The following is a 21548-nucleotide window of genomic DNA, read 5'->3' as shown; positions in this document are numbered from 1 at the left end:
TTTATTGGTATGTTCTCAATAAAGATGTTGCAGAATGTTTTTCCTTGATTTCTCAAAACAATTCTGACAGACTTCCAATTTGGAGGTAAAATAGCTTCTGTCCTATTTCAGCTATGGGAATAATTTTTTTTTTGCCAGAAAGAGAAATGTATGCAGTAAGCAATATGCACCTTTTCAAAGCAGTACTCTTCTCAAAAATTTTTTGAAATGGGTCACATGCTTGACATGTCAAGATGGCATTTTTTTCTCACAACTTTGAGGAGCTCTAACTTTTGCTCAGATTAGCCTAGAACATTGATTAATACCTTATTGCACTCCCTGAACATTCTATATAGTCTTTATACTCAAATTACTATGTTAGGGTTTTCTGTTTAGATGCTAATTTTCCTCCAAACAAAGGACCCAGCTTATACAATGCTTTTAGAGTATATCAGAAACTACTTATCCTATGGCAAAATTAATTATATTTTTAGAATCTGCATATTAAAATACACAAAGTGTGAAAATTTCGTTCAGATCTGTTCACAAATAAAAAAGTAGTATTTCAAGTGTAGCCTCCCCCCTTAAAAAACGTGATAGAAGGCTTGTTAAGTATTGACTGCATAGCTATGCGTGCTGAAGGTCGTGACATTCTTGCATTCTTTTTCTTTTTTTTTTCGCAACACAAGTTTTTTGGTGAGCCATATTTTATGTTACCTTCGCATCAAGCACACTTTCGGGGTAGACGAATAGCCATACCGTAAACTTACAAAGGGTCAAGATAAGAAAGCGAGAATGTCACGACCTGCACTGTAGCCCAAGGAACGGGACAAAAAAACGAAGAGTCAAAATATGTTAAACGGTAACAAAGAAATCAGCTCCAGAAACTGAGCAGACAGGCAGAAAAACAGTTTTGAGAAAACGGCTCTCAAAGTTTCATCTTCTCTTTAGTTCTCTAAAAGGTACCAAATTTGTAGTCTTTGGGGTGTTTTGTGATGTTGGGCTTCTTGTACATGTGGCCTCTGGTCTGGCATGCTTCCCCCCCCCCCCCCTTCTTTTTTTTTTCTATAAAAAGAAAAGGGCGGGGGGGAGGCATTCTTCGCTGCTGCTGCGCTACAAAGAGCACGGTGCCTAGATTTCAAAAATGACCCGCCGTGGTTGCTCAGTGGCTATGGTGTTGGGCTGCTGAGCACGAGGTCGCAGGATCGAATCCCGGCCACGGCGGCCGCATTTCGATGGGGGTGAAATGTGAAAACACCCGTGTACTTAGATTTAGGTGCACGTTAAAGAACCCCAGGTGGTCGAAATTTCCGGAGTCCCCCACTATGGCGTGCCTCATAATCAGAAAGTGGTCTTGGCACGTAAAACCCCATAATTAATTAATTAATTAGATTTCAAACCAAGTGACGTGCAGAACTCTGTGTGGCCATAAATATAGTTCCAGTGTACATTCAGGCAGCCTGTACCCGTAAGCTGTCCGATTGATAGCAATCTTCAGTATAATCAGAGAGGCATTTTTTTTTTTTTTCTTCTTCTTTTGGTAGAGTTGAACATGTTACTGAATGAAGGCTCTGAGTGTCAGCAGCCTCCCAAGTCATCTTTACTTGACAGTGGTTGTAGAACTTAGGATCAGAGAGCCAGTGATAGATATGCAGGTGCTTTCCAGAATTGTAGTTTTGTATGATGCCTCAATCACTTCTGCAGCCAGGTGTCTGTGCCAGCCCAAGGGGCCTAGTGAACAGAACTCATGATGAGGTTCTCTTTATGAAGGGTTGGTATGATGTTGTTACAAGCTATCGTGACAATATGATTATCAGCCGTATAAACTTTCTAACATTCGTTTACTAACTAAATTAACAAGCATGGTGTCATTCATGCACGAGGAAACATGAACACGCCTCACTCAATGACCGCAGAAACTCTTATATCAAAACGCTGGAGTGAGGAAGTGCTGTCGCAGGAGTGAGCGAATCGACCTTAGTGCAGCCTCTCGCTTAAGGGGGGACCTGGGCCTTGAGCAATACCATTATTGATATTGCTGCTATAGGAATGAAATTTGTAGGTAATATGTAATTTAATGTGCTTGATGCAAATATGTAATTAGTTTTTCTCTATATAACGAGACAAAAATTTTATACAATTTTTCCTGTTCCAATGTTTTGGGATGACTGGCAGAAATCTTTTTCCAGTAAGAAATGTAAAAGTTATGTGAAAGTATTCCTGAACGTTCAAGGAGTGCAGTAAGCATTGTCTCATGTTTCTACCTCTGTTCTATCCAAAGTTACAAAAGTTAGAAGTTGTAACTTCACATGCGATATATATATTTTTTTACTTTCCTCAAAATTTCAATATGTTTCAAGGTGCAGAAATGTGGTATTATAGACTTACTGCACTCCCTGGGAGCCTAGCTATCAGATAAAGCAAAAATTATTAAAATTAAATGATTAGGCAAGTAACTATGCCTCCCGCAAAATTGCTAATTACCAAAAAAAGCGTATTGAGAAAAGTGGAAAAAACTAGCCACCATGTGAAAAAAGCATTTCATTACCCTGGATGCATGAAATTATCATAGCCAATGGCTCAGAAGGCTCTAGGGGAATAATCTGGATGGGGATTTCCTCGCTGCCTCCGCTTTGCAGCTGCTTGAAAAGCTGCCAAGGACATTCGCTTTCTCTCCACACTAACAACGCGACAACAGTCCTTTTCAGGGGGGACACTGCTATTGATATAATATTCATTTTTTCATCAATATTAATGAAACTTAGGAACCTTATTAAGATTCTTGTGATGATCTCAAATGTGTAATTATTTTTACCATAGGCCAATTACTTCTAAAGATAAATGAGATTCATTGTTCATCATTTGCAGAAACAAGAGAATACTACCCACACTACAAAAATTCATATTGCCACATGCCTAGTACTAGAAAACATAGGAAACACAATGGTAGGAGTACCTTTTTGATATATCTAATATTAGTAACTCTATAGCAATTCAATATCCACTGTTCCAAATGTGAGTTCCCCACTGTCTGATCTAAAGCAGAACTGAAAAAGTTTAAAGCATAAATTCCAATATCTGTTCCTACCATTGTGTACTTTGCACACTCAGCTGCAAATAAGCCACAACAAAAACTATGGCTCTATCTGCCTTGAAGGCACAGATATCGCTGCTGCAAATCAGTACAAATCAGCAAGTAAAAAATCTGTGTTTTGGGAAAACGAGAAAAAAAAAATACATGCACTTTTAACCAAAAGTGCAGAAATAATTTTGCACTATATTGCAGTGAAAGTGGCTAAAAGCCACCAGGAATGTAGTCGCTCTGACCGCGGCCACCCAAATGTGCCAAAAACATCGTTTAGCGCCGTTCGCCGATTCCCGGTGGCTTGCATCGCGCGCGCGGTAAGGTTGCCGTTCACGCGGGTCGAGCTCCACGCCGACGCGATATCGCCGCAGCACGCGCACGTGATAACGATCTTTATGGCGAGGCCATATTCCCGTTCGCTTTTGCCTACTGCGATGTTACCGCCGCACACCTTGTGCTTGAGAAACGATTAGTGCGTTGACGGGGTCCTACTGATGATAGCGTCGACTGGTGGGGCTGCAGTGCCATCGGCGCGAGTGAGCAAATCCAACTTCCGCTTTGACGCTGGCGTTGACGCAAGAACTTGAAGTTTTTTGAACATTCATCTCCCTCTGCAGCAAATCCGCACGCTGCAACATTGCAGTGTCACGCCGAACGCGGCTGCTGTCCGGTCACTCGTAGGCGAGCTAGCTAGGCCTACTTCGGCATCGTTCGCGGCTACGACATCACTTGCGGACAGCGGCGGACGATTATCGATGGTTCTCTGAAGAAATGGAACGCATTTGAAAGTTATAAGCTGATCGATTCTTCTTTTTTGCCGTAGTTGTGCCTCCTGGCGAACTTTTCCGGTGGATCGGTCATCGTTCCGCATTCGTCACAAACCTACGAGACGCGCCGTCGCGTCGCCTGCGGAATGGAGCAGACGACAGGAACCTCGCGCAGCCAACCACAGCACGCGTTTCTGATCACGCGCGCTAGTCGACGAATGGGATCGCACGTTCGGACTTTTTTTCTTCACGGATTTTAACGTCACCGGCGAGCCGACGGAGTCACTTTTGGCGGGAAATTGAAGAAGAAAGGCTCCTCTTTCCAACGAGACCAAGATGGCTGCGATCGCGCGCCTAGGAAAAGGGCTACGCGCCGCGACAAAAAGGGTCGTTTTTGCGCGGAATTCAGTTCACAGGGATGTTTTAAATTGATATTGCGGGCAAAATACTCTTCCGCGAGATGTGAAACTTGGTGAAATAAAGGAACAGTAGTTGTAGGTACTGAAAATGTTATTTTCAAAAAATCTATTTTTTTGGCGATTTTTTTCGCCTCAAGACCCGTGTCCCCCCTTAACACGAACTGAGCGACGAGAACGCAGCGCAGTGGCCTATAGTCAGGTACAACTTCAGAAAAAAAAGGAGGCCCCGCCCAGATGACTGAAGCATGACAGCCGATTGCCTCCTTGACTAAAATAGTCCTGCTCGAAAGACCATGCTTCTAAAACGCCTAATTCTCGCTATAAAGACTTTTGTACTTTGATGACTGGTTTGGTAGAGCTCTCATGATTGGAATGCTACAGAAAATGCAGGATTGTGAAAGAAAAAAAAGAAAACTGTGCCTTCTACAATGCTACGTGTTGTCTGCTTTTTAGCTTCATTGCAAGGGACAAAAGAAGAAAAAGCAGCGCTGCATGGCGTTTTCCCTGGTTTACATGTACAAAGCACATTTAATACTTGTTTTCCAAAGTCAAAATTGGTCACTTGCTATTTAACAAGTACTTAAAACAAACTGCATTTATTAAAAGCATTGCAAACCTGGGGGAAAAGGACAATCGAGGCAGGAAGAGTGCAGAAATGCTTCATTCATTGTTTTAAGTAAATAATTTTGGTATTAAATAGCATAAGAGTTATATTTTTTACGTTTGTGTTCTCACAAAATTATTTTCAAAAATGTGATAGGTTTCTTTTTCCTTTCTTTTTCACTTTTTTTCGTGCAAGCCTGCAGTCTCGCCAGTTCGTGTAGCGTAATGAAGCTCGCTGCAAACTTTCCATCGCCGTATCACGGCTCAGAATAAATGGACATGGCACAAATGGTGCATCGTAAGCTTGCAATGGTATTTCTGGCATGATAGAACACCGCAAAAAGTTTAGGAACTCACTCTGACGAGGGGCAGACACACACAACTGACGCGACTCAACCCAGTTTGCAGTGCGGGTGACGATCTTTTACATCGGCATGGTCACCAGCCGTCCAGCTCGTGACGTCAATCTAGAGTGCATGCCCATTGGTGGAGGCTCGTGTGCAGCCGCCTTGGAGGAGGAAACGCCCTCTTTTTCTAAAGTTGCACCCAACTATAGATGTGTAGACTTTTGAGGTTTCACTGTATATGCGAAATATAAATCGATATAGACAGCCCAGGCGGCTGTGCACGCCTGCCAGGACTACTGTATCTTGGAAGCCATCTGCAACAGGGACAGAGTCCACCTTGTGCCATGTTTTCGTGGCTTAATTCATGCGACGAGAGGCAGCACAAAGGTTAATTCACTTACTGCTACTGCCACGCTACCTCACTGCAGCATTTTGATGGCGAGTTTTCGTGGTCATCGAGTGAGATGTGTTCGCGTTTTCTTGTGCATGCGTGACACCATGCTTGTTAATTTAGTTAGTATGCCTATGTTTACAAGTTTATACAGCCGATAAAACCACTATCCTTACTTCGTATAACTGTCCACTAAGTTGCTATCAAAATTGATGCTTCGCCTTTCAAGCGAAACTGTGACTTCTCTCTCTTTTTTTTTTAAGTTTCAGTTGCTATTTTCCAAGTGGTGTTTCCGCAGAGCAGGTGTGTCTCGGAGTCGTCGCAACAGCAATAGGCTTGCATTTGGCTGTCTTGAGAGGGAGGAAAGTGTGAAACATTCAGCCAGTAATGATGCCCGACTCCTGTGTGTGTCCCTTGTCCAGGCCCAGCCATGATGCCGCAGTACTATGGCATGCCTCCGTGGGGCATGTTCCCAACGCCAGCAGCTGCAGGTCTCCTGCAGGGACAGGGGGGCCAAGGTGGGCCACCCCAGCAGGTGCCACAGCAGGTGCAGCAGCAGATGCAGCAGCAGATGCAACAGCAGGTGCAGCAGCAGATGCTCCGAGGCAATGGGGCACGACCCATGACACCACAGGGCAGTGGAGAGCCTCTGTCTCAAGCACCCCCAGGAGGTGAGGGCACTCTGCAAGCTGAGCCAGTACACGGAAATGCAAATGAAAGTAGTACCGTAGTTACATGATTGTAAGTCGATTCGAATGTAAGTCATGGCGGCCGCATTTAGAGGGGGGCGAAATGCGAAAACACCCCTGGTACTTAGATTTAGGTGCACGGTAAAGGACCCCAGGTGTTCAGAATTTCCGGAGTCCTCCACTATGACGTGGCTCATAATCAGAAAGTAGTTTTGCCATATAAAACTTCATAATTTAATTTAATTTAGTATTAGAATGTAAGTCGACCCTCCCCCCCTCCCCCCCGTATGACGTGTCACAGGGAAGAAAAAAAAGAAGAGCATACCCGAGGGCGCATTCGATAACGAAAATTTATTGGTAGCTGTCATGGTCACTGGACTACTCATCTTCACTTGTGCCATCGTCCTCACTAGTGCTGCCATCGTCATCGCTGCTACAGTCCCACAGCATGTCATCGTCTAGCGAAATTCCACATTTGGCAAACGACCACACCACGACATCTTGTGGAACAGCAGCCTATGCCAAATGTACCTAACCACATGCAACCGTCAGGGAGGCTCTTTTGACAGGTTCGGTTGGCGTACGTTCACGGTCTTTTGCCGCCAGCCACTCGTTGTACTCACGGTGGAGATCCGGGCTTGTTTCATGACCATGTCGCACTTCACTGCCAAGGACTGATCACGCATTTCAGCGAAGTACGCCGCAAGCTTGGCCTACAGCTCCGGAAAGCATCCGTACTTCGGCCCGTGGGAAATTCTTTACTTGCTGTCACAGGTGAAAATTTTGCTTCGCCTCAGTCGTCACTCTTGCACCACCCGTTCAGAAACATCGAACTTGCGACCCGGTGTGCAGGGATTTCTTTCTTCGGCATAAAGAATGGCAGCCTTCTTGAACACTGCTGTGAACAAGCGCCAAATGTTTAGTCGGCCTGGAGCACCCATGACGACTGAGGAAGCATGGAAGTAGCACGTAGCCGGCAGTCAAGTCGAACGCGTCAAAGTAAGAGCTACAGGTTCACGGCTAGAGGGAAAGAGAAACACGTGAGCAGTGTCTGCTCTTCCATGAACTATCGATTCGATACTCCCCGCAAGCCCCGCCGTTCTGAGGGTGCCACCACAAATTGAACAGCGGCACTTCCATCAACTATCGGCACCCGCCCCCCATGAGTGTTGGGCGCACTGTAAAACTCTCAAAAATTTTGAAACACCCTTCCGAAAAGCAAACAAACGCATGGGATAGCAAAAAGCTATGGGTAGGGCCATAGAGCAAACGCAAAATTGTAACTGCCATATTTACTCGCATAATGGTCGCACCCCTGAATTATTGTCGTCAAAATATGATTTTTTCTTTCCCGTATAATGATCGCACATCGAACTTGTCGCAGCGATATGTCGTGTGCCAAGTCTAGCTAATGATGATCGCGCTTACAATCTGTCAAATGCTACGCGAACGACTCTTGAAGACATACCAAGCAGTCTGCACGCACCCAACATTCTTAAAGGGACCCTGAAACGCTTTTGACGATTTTCTACAAACGTACTGAATCGTTGGAGTAGGTCCTTTTGATCATTAATTGACACATCTAAGTGCTCTGCGTAAAGCATGTAATTTATTAAAAGTTTTTAAAAATGCACGTCGCTGCCGATTGCAGCACAATGCTCGGCGGAATTTTAAACCGCCCCTGCCGATATGACGGAAATCACCCTTATGACGTCAGTGGGGCGAGCTATCCGATTGGCTGACCAGGGCACGTGATCGATAACTTTTGCAACTTTATGGTAAACAAAGGATCTTCGTAATAGTTGGAATGTTAGTTCATTTGTTTTTATAAAAAGAAAGTAACATAAAGAGAATGCACAAGAACAATTTTTCAGTACACTTAAGCACTTCCGGCACACAGCAAGTGTTGTCTGCTTGTGTTACAACGTACTCAGTCTTTGACAAGAGCTCCACCGTCAGTGTCAGTCTGTCTTTTCGCGAGTGCTATGATTCGAATTTGTTGTGTTATGGACTGCAAACGTAGTGACTGGCAATATGTCAAGCTGCGACATCGTGTCCCTTCTGCAAGGCAGCATACGAGCGAACTGGCTGCTGCGCATTGGACTGCCGCTATCCGATCGGCGCCAGGATTTGCGCGTTTGTAGCCGTCACTTTACACCGGAAGATTGCTAACGCAATGGCGTTTCACGAGTCCAGTATTAGGGCGAACGCAAGCGCAAGGGGTTAGGGTCTGGGGGCTTGACTGTGCCGTAACGGGATGAGCCATGGGATGAGAAGCGCAAATGTGAATGGTCTGCACGGTGCAGCCACCTGGTGGCACAGAGCTCAACCATACACAGTAGCAACAACGAAGTGTATTCTTCTTTGCTGCTGGTGTGTATTTTTCGCAGGAGTGTAATCATCAACACGTTGTTTTTATAAATGTTTAAAATGTTTTACACTTGGTTAGAGCAATATTAGCGCTTTGTTTGGCTGGTTAGGTGCTGCGCCAACAAGTGCCTGGACCGTGCAGACCAATCAGGCCGCTCACATACGTCTACGCTAAAGTTCCTTCATCAGCTTGAGTTTATGCCTCCAGTCATTTGCCGAAACGACCAGCTTGCCTGTGCTTACTGGGATACCAGAAACGTTCGGTGCTACGACAGAATGCTCGCAACGCACGCTGCTTCGATAGCTCTCGCTTGGGGTCGACGGCCAAGCGGCTAGCGGAGAGGTCTCGCGCGCGCAGGGGCGGGCTCCAAAACAACCGGAAGTGGACGATGTGACGTCGCATCGTGACGCAAACCAGTGAAGGCGGAGCTTAGCCCCGCTCGCTCGGCGAACGAGTTGAAGAGGAAAAGCATGGCTAGGGAGGAGGGTAACTTCTAATCGCTTGTAGCTCCATTAATACGCAACGCTTCACTTAAATTGTGGTGCGAATGTTCTGCTTAAGGGGGGAAGTGGGTCCTAAAAATGTTTTTCTTATTTTTGGATGAATCTTTAATAAACTCCACTGCCTGGGGTAATTTTTCATGCTGATTTCAGATCTGTAATTAGATTTCTGATAGCTGTAGCAGTTCAAAAAATATTGAGGTCAGAAGTCAAATTAATTTCAAACTCGTTACGACACTTTTTGATGATTCCGTCTTGCTAAACTAAAAACTAAATGCATGACACCATTGCTAAAGACCTACTGTAGGGGGTGATGCTATTTTTATTCATTTGGAAACATTTTGCAGACAAGAAAACAATCTTGCATTTATTGTGAACATTTTTTTTCTAATTAGCAGCGATTACTATACCTGAATGTAATTTTCATGACGGTGCAAGAGTAATAAAGATAGCATCACCCCCCAGATCATTTCAACACGAATAAAATGATACCACCCTTGCCATTTTTGGCCAAAAACAACCCAGAAAAAACACCTGTAAGGCGGAGTACAGTGTGCAAAAACATAGAACTGTAATAAACGCATTTGAAGTTACAAACAAATGTAGCTTTTGCTGAAGTGAATCTACAGCAATACAAATGGCACCATTTTCAAGCTCTATGTTTTGTAAGAATGGCCATACTAAATGTGTGACTGCACACTTTCAAAATAATAGCACACTGGCCACTGAACTAGCACAAGAAACTTTATTAGGCACCATGCTCTACAAAGAGCATGGTGCCTGGGTTTCAAACCGAAGTGTAGGCATGAATATAGTTCCAGTGTTGTACATGCAGGCTGCCTGATTGATAGCAGTCTCCATTACAATCAGTGAGGCATTTTTCATTTGGTAGAATTGACCATGTTACTGAATGAAGGCTCTGAGTGTAAGTAGCCTTCCAAGTCATGTTCACCTGACAGTGGCTGTGGAACTTATGATCAGAGAGCCAGTGATAGATATGCAGCTGCTAGGTGCTTTCCAGAATTTTACTTTTGTATGATGCCTCGATCACTTCTGCAGCCAGGTGTGTGGCAGCCCAAGGGGCCTATTGAACAGAGCTCATGATGAGGTTCTCTTTATGAAGGGGTGGTATGATAGATATTGTTACGAGCTATCGTGACAATATGATAATAGAGTGAACGCGCAATGGGCTTGGTTGCGAGTCCGAAGTGCCGATGTGCAAAATGCATAGCCGCAGATACAAGAAGCTGACGCGCGATATGCGCTTATTCGCGCAGTCCGAGGTGCCGACGCGCGAAATGCCTAGTCGCGGGCTCGAGGAGTCGACACTCGACGTGCTCATTCGCGCAGTCCTACGTGCCGACGCGCCAAATTCCTAGCCGCGGGCTCGAGGAGTCGACACTCGATGTGCTTATTCGCGCAGTCGGAGGCGCCGATGCACAAAACGATTAGGTGACGGTCTGAGAAGTCCGCGCGCGATGTGCATGATCGCCGAGTCGGAGACTCCCTATGCGCGAAATGTTAAGCCGCGTTTCTGAGGATTGCGTGCGCGATACGAATGTGTCACCAATTCGGAACACCGGCTGCTGAAAGGCTTAGCCGCATGTCCGAGGATTCCGCGCGCGAATCTTGGTCGCGAAGTCCGCGTCGCCGATGCTCGGAATGCTTAGCCGAAAGTCTGAAACGTCCACAAGCGTAGGGATCGGCCACGCTACTGCGATGTCCGCGTTGCGCCCGTTTTGACACGTCGAGATCACGGCGAGCGGAGACGTCAAACTCGCGAGGTGCAAAGAGCCGAGCAGACGACGCCAGCGCCGGACCAATGGCGAACCGCGCTGGAGTCACGTGGCGGGCGCGGCCAATTGCAGACTCCGGCACGACCCTCAATCATTTGCTTTTTGTGCGCTTGTTTCTGTATGGAGGAGATCGCTGAAGTGGCAGATGTGAAGACGGAAAAATGCGCTTTCCAACGAAACCAAGATGGCGGCGCTCGGTCGCGCCGTTCCGGAGATATTGTGGCGTGAAAAACGCTGTTCTTTCTTGATTTCCGCGAGATTTCTCGCCACCTTGGCTGATAAAACTAATTTTTTGAGCACTTCTAGGAGGTTTACAATGATGATATTTGGGTATCAGATAGAAAAAGAGTTATAGAAACTGAAAATGTTATTTTCAAAAAATCTTGAATTTTTGGCCATTTTTCGCGATGTAAAACCCGCGTCCCCCCTTAAGCTGTACCCTATGCATCTACAAAATTTGTCCCAACCGTTTCAGGGGCCCTTTAAGGGGAGATGCTCCTCGGAAACTTTTTTTTAAATATTAATGCTAGGCAAATGAAAATCGTACCACTTATATAGCTTGATATCCTCATTCTAAATATGTTTTTAGTTTTAGGATAGCTCGATGCTTTCGTGTCCTAAGTGCCATGTATAAGTGAAAAACAGTGCTTGTTTGTGCAGCTACTGGACCTAGCAGTTGGCATGATAAAGCAGTGCAAGATGGCTTTTCTTGTTCCTAACACTCCACTGATTACCGATAATCAAGGTAATGCAATTCCCTTGACAGGCAACATTTTGAGAGAATTTCATATCTGGTGCTTCGTTTTCAGTGGCTGGCACCCAAGTGTATTGAACATTTCCAGTCTTAAAAATAAACTGATTCAGGGTGTCTTCCAACCGGGAAAATCGGGAATTCTCAGGGATTTTGAGTAGTCTGGAAAACTCGGGAAAACTCGGGGAATTTGTGGTTCTATCAGGGAAAATTAGCTGTAATTTTATTGAAAGGGTCCAAAGTCGAGGTAATGCTGGCTCGAGTAACAGCAGGAATCGTAATGAATCGTCTTTGACGCCCTGTCATTGGCCGGAGGAGTTTCCAGTGTGCAGTCAACGACTGACTTTCCGGATTCCCGATAATTTGGACGTCTTCGTGGCACCACCACGTACCCTATAAAGACAGTGTATCAGGACGCCTTAAATTCCGGAGGTTTTGCCGTGACCACAGGTCCGAAACGGCATTAATCAAAGCCACCACTGCTGCCATTTTGATTACCTTGCCGCCTGGAACCGGTGCTCTCTCACGCAGACGCGCTGGCAGCCGTAGCCACCACGTCGGCAATGCTAGGCCTAGCTGCTTTGATGTTCGCTATGAAGCTTCTTGGCATTGGTTGTCGTGTTTTTTATTGAAAGAATTCGCTGCTGTCAGCAATGGCATGTACTCCGCCTTTGTGGTCCTTGCAGTTGGCTTAGAAGCTTGGAAAGCACGGTGTGTTGCATAATGCTAGTTCCCGAAAGTCAGCTTCGCCTTCGTACATAAATGTTACTCTGGGAAGCATACGCAAAGGTATTGCAGTGAAGCATAACAAGCGTGGGAAGGGGCTATTGCCATGGGACACAGTATGTATTCCTTAATTACACACGCGTGCATCCGGTATTTCATGTCACACTACGAGCACCGATATGCTTAATACGTGCACCGGCAAGCCTTCAGAGCGTTTTCGAATGTGCCTGTGGCGGTTTGAGCCCTTAAGGGCACTAAATGACATGCATTAATTTTTTCCAACTGGCCAATTTTTCTGACGTTTTCACGGCCCCAGGGAGTTCGAAAAATCGGATGTGGACTGTGGGGCGAACGAGTGGCGGAAGGAGAACAAGAACAGAAAGGGCCTACACATTAAGGAATGAACGGGAAAGGAAGCGTGCTGCCGCCGTTTTGAAGGAGCTTGAGCTCAAATAAGTGTTGGCTGATGTCGAGATGCAGGTGTCTCTAATACAAACCAAAATAAACTCTTTAAAGCAGTGAAACCAAACACTGAGGCGTCATGCGTGAGCTGAGAGTATGTCAGGACAGTTGAGGTGACTTACGAGCTGTTGAGAGAGAATCTCAATTGTGACAGCGTTGGGGCCTCATACCACTGAGCTTGCTATCAGTTTATTGAAGTAGCTCATATTCGAAAGTATTTGCTTCTGTATGCATCTTCTTTTTATTCGTATTTGAGAATGTCCGACTCTATTTGCAATTTTTTTCGATAACATCTTATTTGCTCTGCATTTTACTAAACCCTCCCTTCTATTCTCGTTTTGAATAACATAAACTCTACTCTTTAGTATTCAAATTGGACTAAGTTGTTTTTCTTTTAATTTTTTTGTATGCTTACTTGAGGGTGACAGCATCAGGCGATACGGTTTCAGCCCATCTTGACATAAAACATAGTTCTGTATCACTCAGGGAATTTCGCAAAGGTGCTCAGGGAAAGCATGGAAAACTCAGGGAATTTGGAAATGTCAACTTGGTAGACACCCTGTGATTGCATTAAGACCTAGATAAGTGCATTCTACACATCTTAAAGATTGTGCACAACAAATTTGGTCTTGATTGGACCACAATAAGTACATCAAATGTCGTGCACAAAAAGCCATATTTGGCCAAAGAATATGAAGCTGAGAAAAACACAATTGAAAGTTATAAAAAAATTGCACATAAATGCAGGCCAGGGTATCCAGATCCAGTGCACAACTTTAGAATTAACCTGCGCCATATGTTGGTCCCTCAGAGTCTTTGTGAGCACCATGCTGACCCACTTCCTGTGCTGTTCCCTTCCGAGCCAACTCCAAGTTATCAGCCACTGCTTTTGTAGCAGCGAGGTGCATTTTCTTTGTTATGGCAGTGAACGATTTATGGTGCATCAGTTTTGGCAAACCAAGAACTGCAGAAAATCGTGGACGAGTTGATTGTGTCCAGCTCCAATTGTGTGCACCGTAACCACTGCCTTAATATTCGCGGTGAAATTTACTCTTCTCTTGGGCTGGCAGAAGGGCGCACTGCATGGTTAGCATCATCTGCCGGAGATGCACACCGCGAATACGTTGACGAAATAACGGGCGTGGTACACGCTGCATTGTTGCAACACAACTCCAAATATGATGCGAGTCCTTTCCGTTTTTTGGCCAACTCGCGGATAAAAAGGTTGTGCCATCCGCACGCCGGACATGCCGCGGCGCTCACCAGTGTGTTCGCGACGCGATCTCGCAGATAAAGGTGCTTGCCGTCTCCTCGTCTCTCCTATCTTGATTGTCGAAGATTCTCAACTTTTTCTCCGATGCACTGACGGAATTCGTCTGCGCTGTCAACGAATCTTGAGCGGCCGGCCGGCTCTGAACCATGGGAAGCGTCGCCGTCACCGAGGTTAGGCTTAGCTGCCATGGACGTCTCCATTGCACGCCGCTTGACTTTGCGGAGAGTTCCCTTGAACTTGTGCTTCGACCGATACTTTCGAGATCGAACATTGCATTTCTTCATGGGATCCATCGAAACAAGGAGCAGCAAAATGCATGATAGCCTGGGAACACGCCAAGAGAGCTGCACGTCGCAGGAAGAGCAGACAAGTTGCGACCGCGCCGCGCAATAGCAGCCACTGGCGTGGCCGGAATTGCACCACGTGATTTAGAAATCCAGCGAAAGTGCTTGGTTTTGGCGGACAAATGTTATTTTTATTATTACTTCCCGGGGAGATTGTGACGCAGCAAAGCCGACCTCGGAGAGAAAAAGCATAAGCCCACTGCCTTGCACAAGCCCAATGGTTTGCGACGCCGCGATTTGACGCATCACGTGCTGAAAGATGGGCCAGATTTGCACCTTTTCTTGCCACCTCGAGTGTTTTCACAGAGTTTATTTATAATTTCCCGATCATTTACGGCTCTGATTTCTTTATATGTGAAAGAGGAGGGATCAATCTTGCTGAAACAGTCGAAAAAATAAAACTGACTTTTTTAATGAAAATCGCCGTTTTTCGACCCGTACGTCCCCTTAAGCTGATGCCCCATTTCATTCCTTTCCTCGCTTTCTGCACTTCCATGAAAAAAAAAAAAAAAAGGCTCCAATCAAACTTGCCTCGGAGTTATTATTTGTAGGCATCATAATGGTTTTCGTCAACAACATAAAAGGCGCCAAAATAGACACGAAGTGCATGGCGTTTCTATCGTTCCCGTGCACTTTTTACTGATGACAGTGGTGAAGCGGACTCTGCTGCTCCGTTTCAATTAGCTGCTAACGCCCCTTTTGCTCTCTACTGTCACACATTTGCAGTGTTCTGCAGCTGCCATGCTTCGAGGGTTGTCCGTATTAAATGTGCGGTCAAATGCATCAGAATTAACGAGAGTTTCATGCCACTAAATAATTGATGCCCCTGCTGGGACCAAAGGATGATTCTGAATGATTCAATTTTCTGAACTAAAGGGATTTTACTGAAATCCAGACTCATCCTCTGGTCTTGGCAAGCATATGCATCATTTAAGGGGGGAGGAGGGGATCAGAATTAACTTTTTTGTTTCTTGACAGAAAGGGCTGAAATTTGGCACACACACTGCACATTGCAATAAAGAGACAATTCTAAAATTTCATTAGGATATCTTAATTAGTTTTTGTTTTATAAGAATTTATAAGTTCCTTGCTTGTGGAATGCCTGGCACAGTAACGAAACATGATAGGGAGGTGGAAATACTTTGCATGTTTGCCCAGATGTCTAATCTACATCAAGACAGGGTTCGATTTTTTTTTTATTGCGCTAATAATTTTTTGCTCAACATAACATGCACATGACTGTGCTTCACTGCATGGAGCCATGTAGTAATTGTGAAATAATTAAATAATGGAAAGATAAAGAAACATTTCAAGACTGTCTTTAAGTACAGCACAGCTTGTGGATCACAGCAAAACAAACTGGACCAAAATCAGTCGAGCCATTGTTGTACTACGCTTTCCACGAGCGAGGTGATTGACAAAAAAAATGCAATTGAGAAAACTGGCTGCAAAGTTTGCAAAGTTTTAAAAGCACTGCAAATTTATTAAAAAGCACCAGGGCTGTAATATTTTGAATCATTGCTGTCAGGCATCTTCTTACACCTTTGCCTCTTTATTTGGTGGGCTTTGGATGCCTTCTTCAGGCGTTCTTTATCCTTTTCTTGCGCCGTTTGGAGTAGTGCATGACCACCATTTTCACTGCCAGGCCGAGCCTGGTATCGCAGTGTACACCCACAGAATGCTGTTGGCATCTTGGGCACAGAGCTTTAGCGATCAAAGAGTTCATCGCGGAAACAGGCATAATAATGAACTCGCAGTCACAAGGGGCCGAAATTTGTTCTTGGCATTGCTGCTTCCGCTCAGTCGCTGACACTGCGCGAAGGGAGTCGCGAACGCTGCATGCCTGCGCTTCTGCAGTCACCGCTGACACAAAACGCGGCTCGAGGTGCGTCTGAATCGTGCGACGATTCGTCTGGTGAGCCTTGAGTCACCATACAGTATGTAGCTCGTCGACGGTTGGGGCTCACTCGCAGGCTGCGTGTCCCTGTCGCACGATGCATCGGAAACGCACACCGTCTCTGCCGGCGATGGAGACCTTCGACCCGCGTCGCCTCCAACAACGCGATCTCGGTTGCCGACTCGCGCGGCCGTACGCACAGGTGCGAGAGCCTCCATTGGCACGTCTCCCGGTGGCTTAGTTATCAGTATCGATGTCACAGGGCGATTGTCGGCTTCGCTGCTGGAATAGCACGGTGCAAGATAACGCGGCACGTTATCCGCGTGTTCAGTCGGGTTCTCCGCTTCTCCCGCTGGCCGCCGTCTTTTTCTCGCCGTAGGAGGCTTGCGCTTCCGTTTTCCGAAGACATGCTTCATTTAAAAGTTCTTTTCGAACGAGCGACGATCCATCACTGACCTGGGAGCTTTCATAAATCCGAATTCTGCGAGTGTCAAGCGAAGAACGACGCCGGCGTGGTTTTCAAAGCAGACAACTGCCGTCCGCTGTGGTTGCCAGGGCCCGTGTGACTGCCTTTAGCAGACCCGCGCTTCTTTTGTGTTTGTGCGTTTGTTACAAGATGGCGACGACCGAAGAATTCAGAAACGGAATGGTGAAACTTCGAGCGTTCGAACGATACCAAGATGCCGGCGTTCGGTGGCGGGAAAGACGAGTTAGGGCTCCGCGAACTGCGGTGATTTTACGCGATTTAAAGCTGTTTTCTCGCCCTATGCACTGATAAATTAATTTTTTTCGGGCACTTTTAGTGCGTTTTCAGTCAAACCATATTGATACAATGTAGATTAGGCATTGCAGATACCGAAACGCGTTGTTGCCAAAAATCGATCTTTTTTTGCGATTTTCGCGATCTGATCCCCGCGTCCCCCCTTAATGGCATCAAACTTACGGTAATTCGAAGGGAATTTGGCCTCACACAGATTAATTCAGACAAAACATATCTACCAAGCGTGCTGCACTGCAGATGCGATGCAAAAGTGCAGAAGCAGGGGCCGTATTCTGAAACGTTCGCCTTCCGTGAAAGTTTCACCACCGCGAAACTCTCGTTCAATAAGTTCAAGGCGTGGCCAAGGCGATAGTTTCGCGGAAGGTGAATGTTTCAGAATATGGGCCCAGGGATAGCGTCCAACCGAAACAGAGCGTTGGAGTCGGCATCATCATAGTCATCAGCGGGGACTGTACGGGGATAGCAATGCTTCGCACCTCTTTTATTATTTTGTTTACCCCCACTCATGACACAGCATTGTCAGTGCGCCTCGGAACTGTGTTTTCACTGTGTTTTCATCATCTGTGATCGTATTGATAGTAGCGATGAATTCCTCTGCCGCAGTTGCAGCTAGCAGTGTTTTCGTTTTACAAAAATCTGCAAGGTAAGGTGCGTGTGATGTCACAAATGAAGAGGACGCAGTTGAGTGTGAGAAGCAATGCTACGGTTTGCTACACGTTGCCATCTAACCCGCCGGTTATGTGCTCACTGATGAGAAAATAATTGGGATACGCCCATGGAAGTTTTAAAAAGCATCCCTACTCAAATGAAGATATGACGAATTGCAGCTTTGGGGTGGATGTTGCGAAAATAGAAAAAGGATTTGCAGATTTCTTCAGTTAATGAAGACATGTTACAGTGAGCATTTCCTTGTTTTCTTCGGACATTTCATCGTTTGATATTCTGATAATGCAAACATTTTCCCATTTCTGTGAAATCCTAATTGAGAGGATTTTACTGTATAGGTCTAACTGGCATACTGCCACAGCAAAGTGAATGACAGATGCTAGAGTAAAACCTCAGTAATTCAAAGGCTGCACGACCACGAAAATTCTAAATTGAGCGGATTTCGAAACTAGCTGAAATAAAGAGAGAAAGAGAGAGAAAAAGAAAAGCAAGAACTTGCCGCAAAAAGAAATCGCCTTTATTTTCCATGTCCGAGAGATTACTTCCAAGTAATCGCTGATGCAGGATTGCTTGGCGTGGTAGTTCGCTGCCCCAAATGACATGTTCTCCAGCTGGCTCACAACACGTAGCATGTCAAAATCACCACCCCTGCACTCAACAAAGCTGCGGACAATGTTCACAGAATAAATAACTGCCGCTAAAGCGGGCACCCGGATGGGTTTGTTATCATCGCCGTCATTGCCGACTGGCATTCTGTTTATTTCATCTTTTACGTCAGTATACATTGTTTGAAAACCCTTCGTTCGAATATTCCATGAAGCCTAGTTCGCCGCTGTCGTCCTTGCTGTTGTCCTTGCTGCAGTTGGTGATCCGGGCACACTATAAGAATCTCCCTCCTCATCTAGGCAGGAAGAGCTGCAAGCACCATCCTAATCCTCCCCACGTTGTTTACAAAATCTGGCATATTCAAGGCAGCACCCTATGATAGTTGCCTTGAGCTCTTTGGAGGCGTAGACACTCAAGCAAATCACACCGAGGAGATGTATTGAGTACTGCTTGCTGTTGTCGTTGCAGAGCAGAATCCGCTTCAACAAGTGGTGGCAGTGAATCTTCCTTGTCTGCAGTATCACTCCTTGGTCCATCGGCTGAGATATGGCTGTTGTGCTTGCAGGGAGGAAGACAATCTTGATGGCTTCCAGGTTCCTGATGTCAACGGGTGCTGAGCAGTTATCAATAACAAAAAGAAGTTTTTGCCCTCCGACAGAAAACTTCTGGTTGGGAAGCTGCACGTACCCCTTGAATCTTGCTGCCGTCATCCAGGCCGCCTTATTATGTTTGTAGATGATGGCATCCCTCGGAGGAAAAGGCACATTCTTGAAGCATCGAGGCTTCTCGATGCTTCAGTACTGGAAGCTTGCTGCTTCCAGACAGGTTCGCTTTGAACAGGATTGTAATTCTGTCCTTTGGCTGCTTCCTGGTCTCCTTGGCAGCAAATGATTTAGTAGGAAGCATCCCGTAAAATAAGACTGCTTCATCTAAATTCTACTCGTCATCTCCATAGTCCGGAAGCAGCAGAGCCAGCATATACTTCTGCTAGTTGTCATCGTTTGCATTTGTGGTGCGGCTTTCTCCACACACCGTCAGGTAGGTGAGGTTGTTTGGTTGTTTAAAATGGACGAGTCAACTGTTGCTACACTTGAATTTGTGGCCCAAGCACAGTGCCAACTCATCAGCTTTTCTCGTAGATTAGTGTCGTTCATGGGAAGATGAGCAACATTTGCATTTTGTAGCCACTTTATCAAAGCGGCTTTGACGTCGGAGTAGGTTGGGAAGCGAATCTTTGATAGCGTTGATTGATGTGTCTTCACGTATGCCTCAATAACTTATGCCTTGTTTTTCAAGATGGCCAGAAGCATTGTCAAAGGGACTTTGTGTTCATCAGCAAGTTGCGTCTTCGTGCATGTGGACTTTTCTGCATTCTCAATGAGGCACACCTTCTCCTGCAGCATCAGCGACTTGTACTTCGGCATTCTGTCTTCGGCAGACGAACCCCGTACAAGCTGCTCACGCAGCCGAGCAAGTGACCACCGACTAGCACTGCGGTTGACGAATGACGGTGCAGGTGCACAGGCGATGAAGCATAGAGGAATGCCAAAATGTGATTCCGCTCTACACTTGGAGAACAACAAACTGAAAAACAATGTCGATGGCGATGCTATGTATTGGTTTCCTGGGGTTAGACCTGGTTAGGCTTGTTGCTGCAAACCAGAAACAATGAATTATCCAGATAGAACTATGCAGGCTATTCAAATTATCCTGTAGAATTTGCATTGAAAATGACAGGAGCACTCATATTCTTCGAATTAACCAAAATTTCGAATTAGAGGTTTTACTGTATTTCACTTCAACCAAGTATGTAAATATGTATGCATGTGGGTCACATTAACAGCTGTGTAGTGTTCATTCCATGCTTCATTGGCTGGTAAGGATACTGCCTTAGAGCATCCACTGATTTCCACTGGCATCTCTTGCGATGAATGCCTGTGATACAATTTGGAGTTCCGTAAGAGAGCATGCTGACGATGTTGCAGTGGCTCATGTGGCAGAATGTGATAACCACATCACAGTGCTGCCTTGCCAGCAAGCATAAGCAAGCCAAAATTAGACTTTAGGAATTTCATTCCCTTCTGTACCACTGAACCACACGCTTCATATTGTCTGAAGCTGGATTCAAACATTCAAAAGCATAAAATTGATGTCTGTGTTGCTTAATAAAGAATACTTGATGTTACTTGAGGCCGATGGGGTACCTATTGGTTGCCTTCATAAATTGTAGGTGCTAAATGATTTCTTGACATTTGTGTTACCATTCTTTTGACTACCATGTGTACGACTGCAGATTTATAGCGTGGCACAGCCCTAATGCTGTGGCCGCTCCTGAGGTCTGCTAAAGTATATGCCGAGTTGTTTGAGCGGCATGTGCCTTATTACGCACATGGACGTATAGAAAACTCGGACAATGCTTGTACGAACTGTGTAGCTGAAGGATTTCTTGTGCTGCCCTCAATTTTTTATTGGTTCAATGCACTATTCTGACGCTCTTCAGGTCAGCCTGACGAAATCATCCGAAAGGTTTACAATGGTTTTGCTTCATTTTCTGGTAAAGATGCTGCCATAGAGCATGCGCCCATTCCTGTTTCGTTGGAGTGCATGCTGACAATGTCACATTGCTTCATCTTGACAGAATGTGAAAGCCACATTGCATCGCTGTCTGCTTGCAAGCCATCAGATGGACTCTTAAGATTTTTTTCTGTGGCCTCTGAGCCATATGTTTAATGGTTATTGTAAAATCCTGCCACGATTCAATTGACGAGACTCCCAAAATAACTTCATTTTCGCAGAACTTCAAACCACGAAATTGAGGTATAGCCATGAAACACGTGGTTTAGTGCCACAGAAAATCAGTTTTAATTCCAAAAGTGCTATTTTGGCTTGCTTCCCAACCAGCGGCGATGCAGGTTTTGCATTCTGTCAAGCAAGTAGTCTTGACAGTGGCACGTGCTCCTACGAAACAGAATTCTATAAAAGGTGTCCATTGCACGAGGTGCCACTGCATAGGGCATACAGTTTGCAACTGATCTTTTGGACATGCCCGCCGATTCGTATGCCTTGGCCCCACCGCCATGTACTGTACATAGCCA

At 45.6% G+C, this 21548-nt stretch overlaps 1 protein-coding gene across 4 annotated transcripts in view; it reads left to right on the top strand.

Annotated features, from left to right (window-relative positions):
• Positions 1–21548, top strand: part of pum (pumilio) — a 119931-nt gene that overhangs the window by 47033 nt on the left and 51350 nt on the right. For all 4 annotated transcript variants that reach the window (XM_055073876.2, XM_055073875.2, XM_055073874.2 and 1 more), the window contains exon 9: positions 6014–6262. In XM_055073876.2, the coding sequence (XP_054929851.2) occupies positions 6014–6262 (249 nt within the window). The remainder of the gene's footprint in view (positions 1–6013; positions 6263–21548) is intronic.

This window comes from Dermacentor andersoni, chromosome 4, assembly GCF_023375885.2.
Source record: "Dermacentor andersoni chromosome 4, qqDerAnde1_hic_scaffold, whole genome shotgun sequence".
NCBI lineage: Eukaryota > Metazoa > Arthropoda > Arachnida > Ixodida > Ixodidae > Dermacentor > Dermacentor andersoni.
The sequence above is the reverse complement of the archived record's forward strand: the minus strand, read 5'-3'. Positions and strand labels throughout refer to the sequence as shown.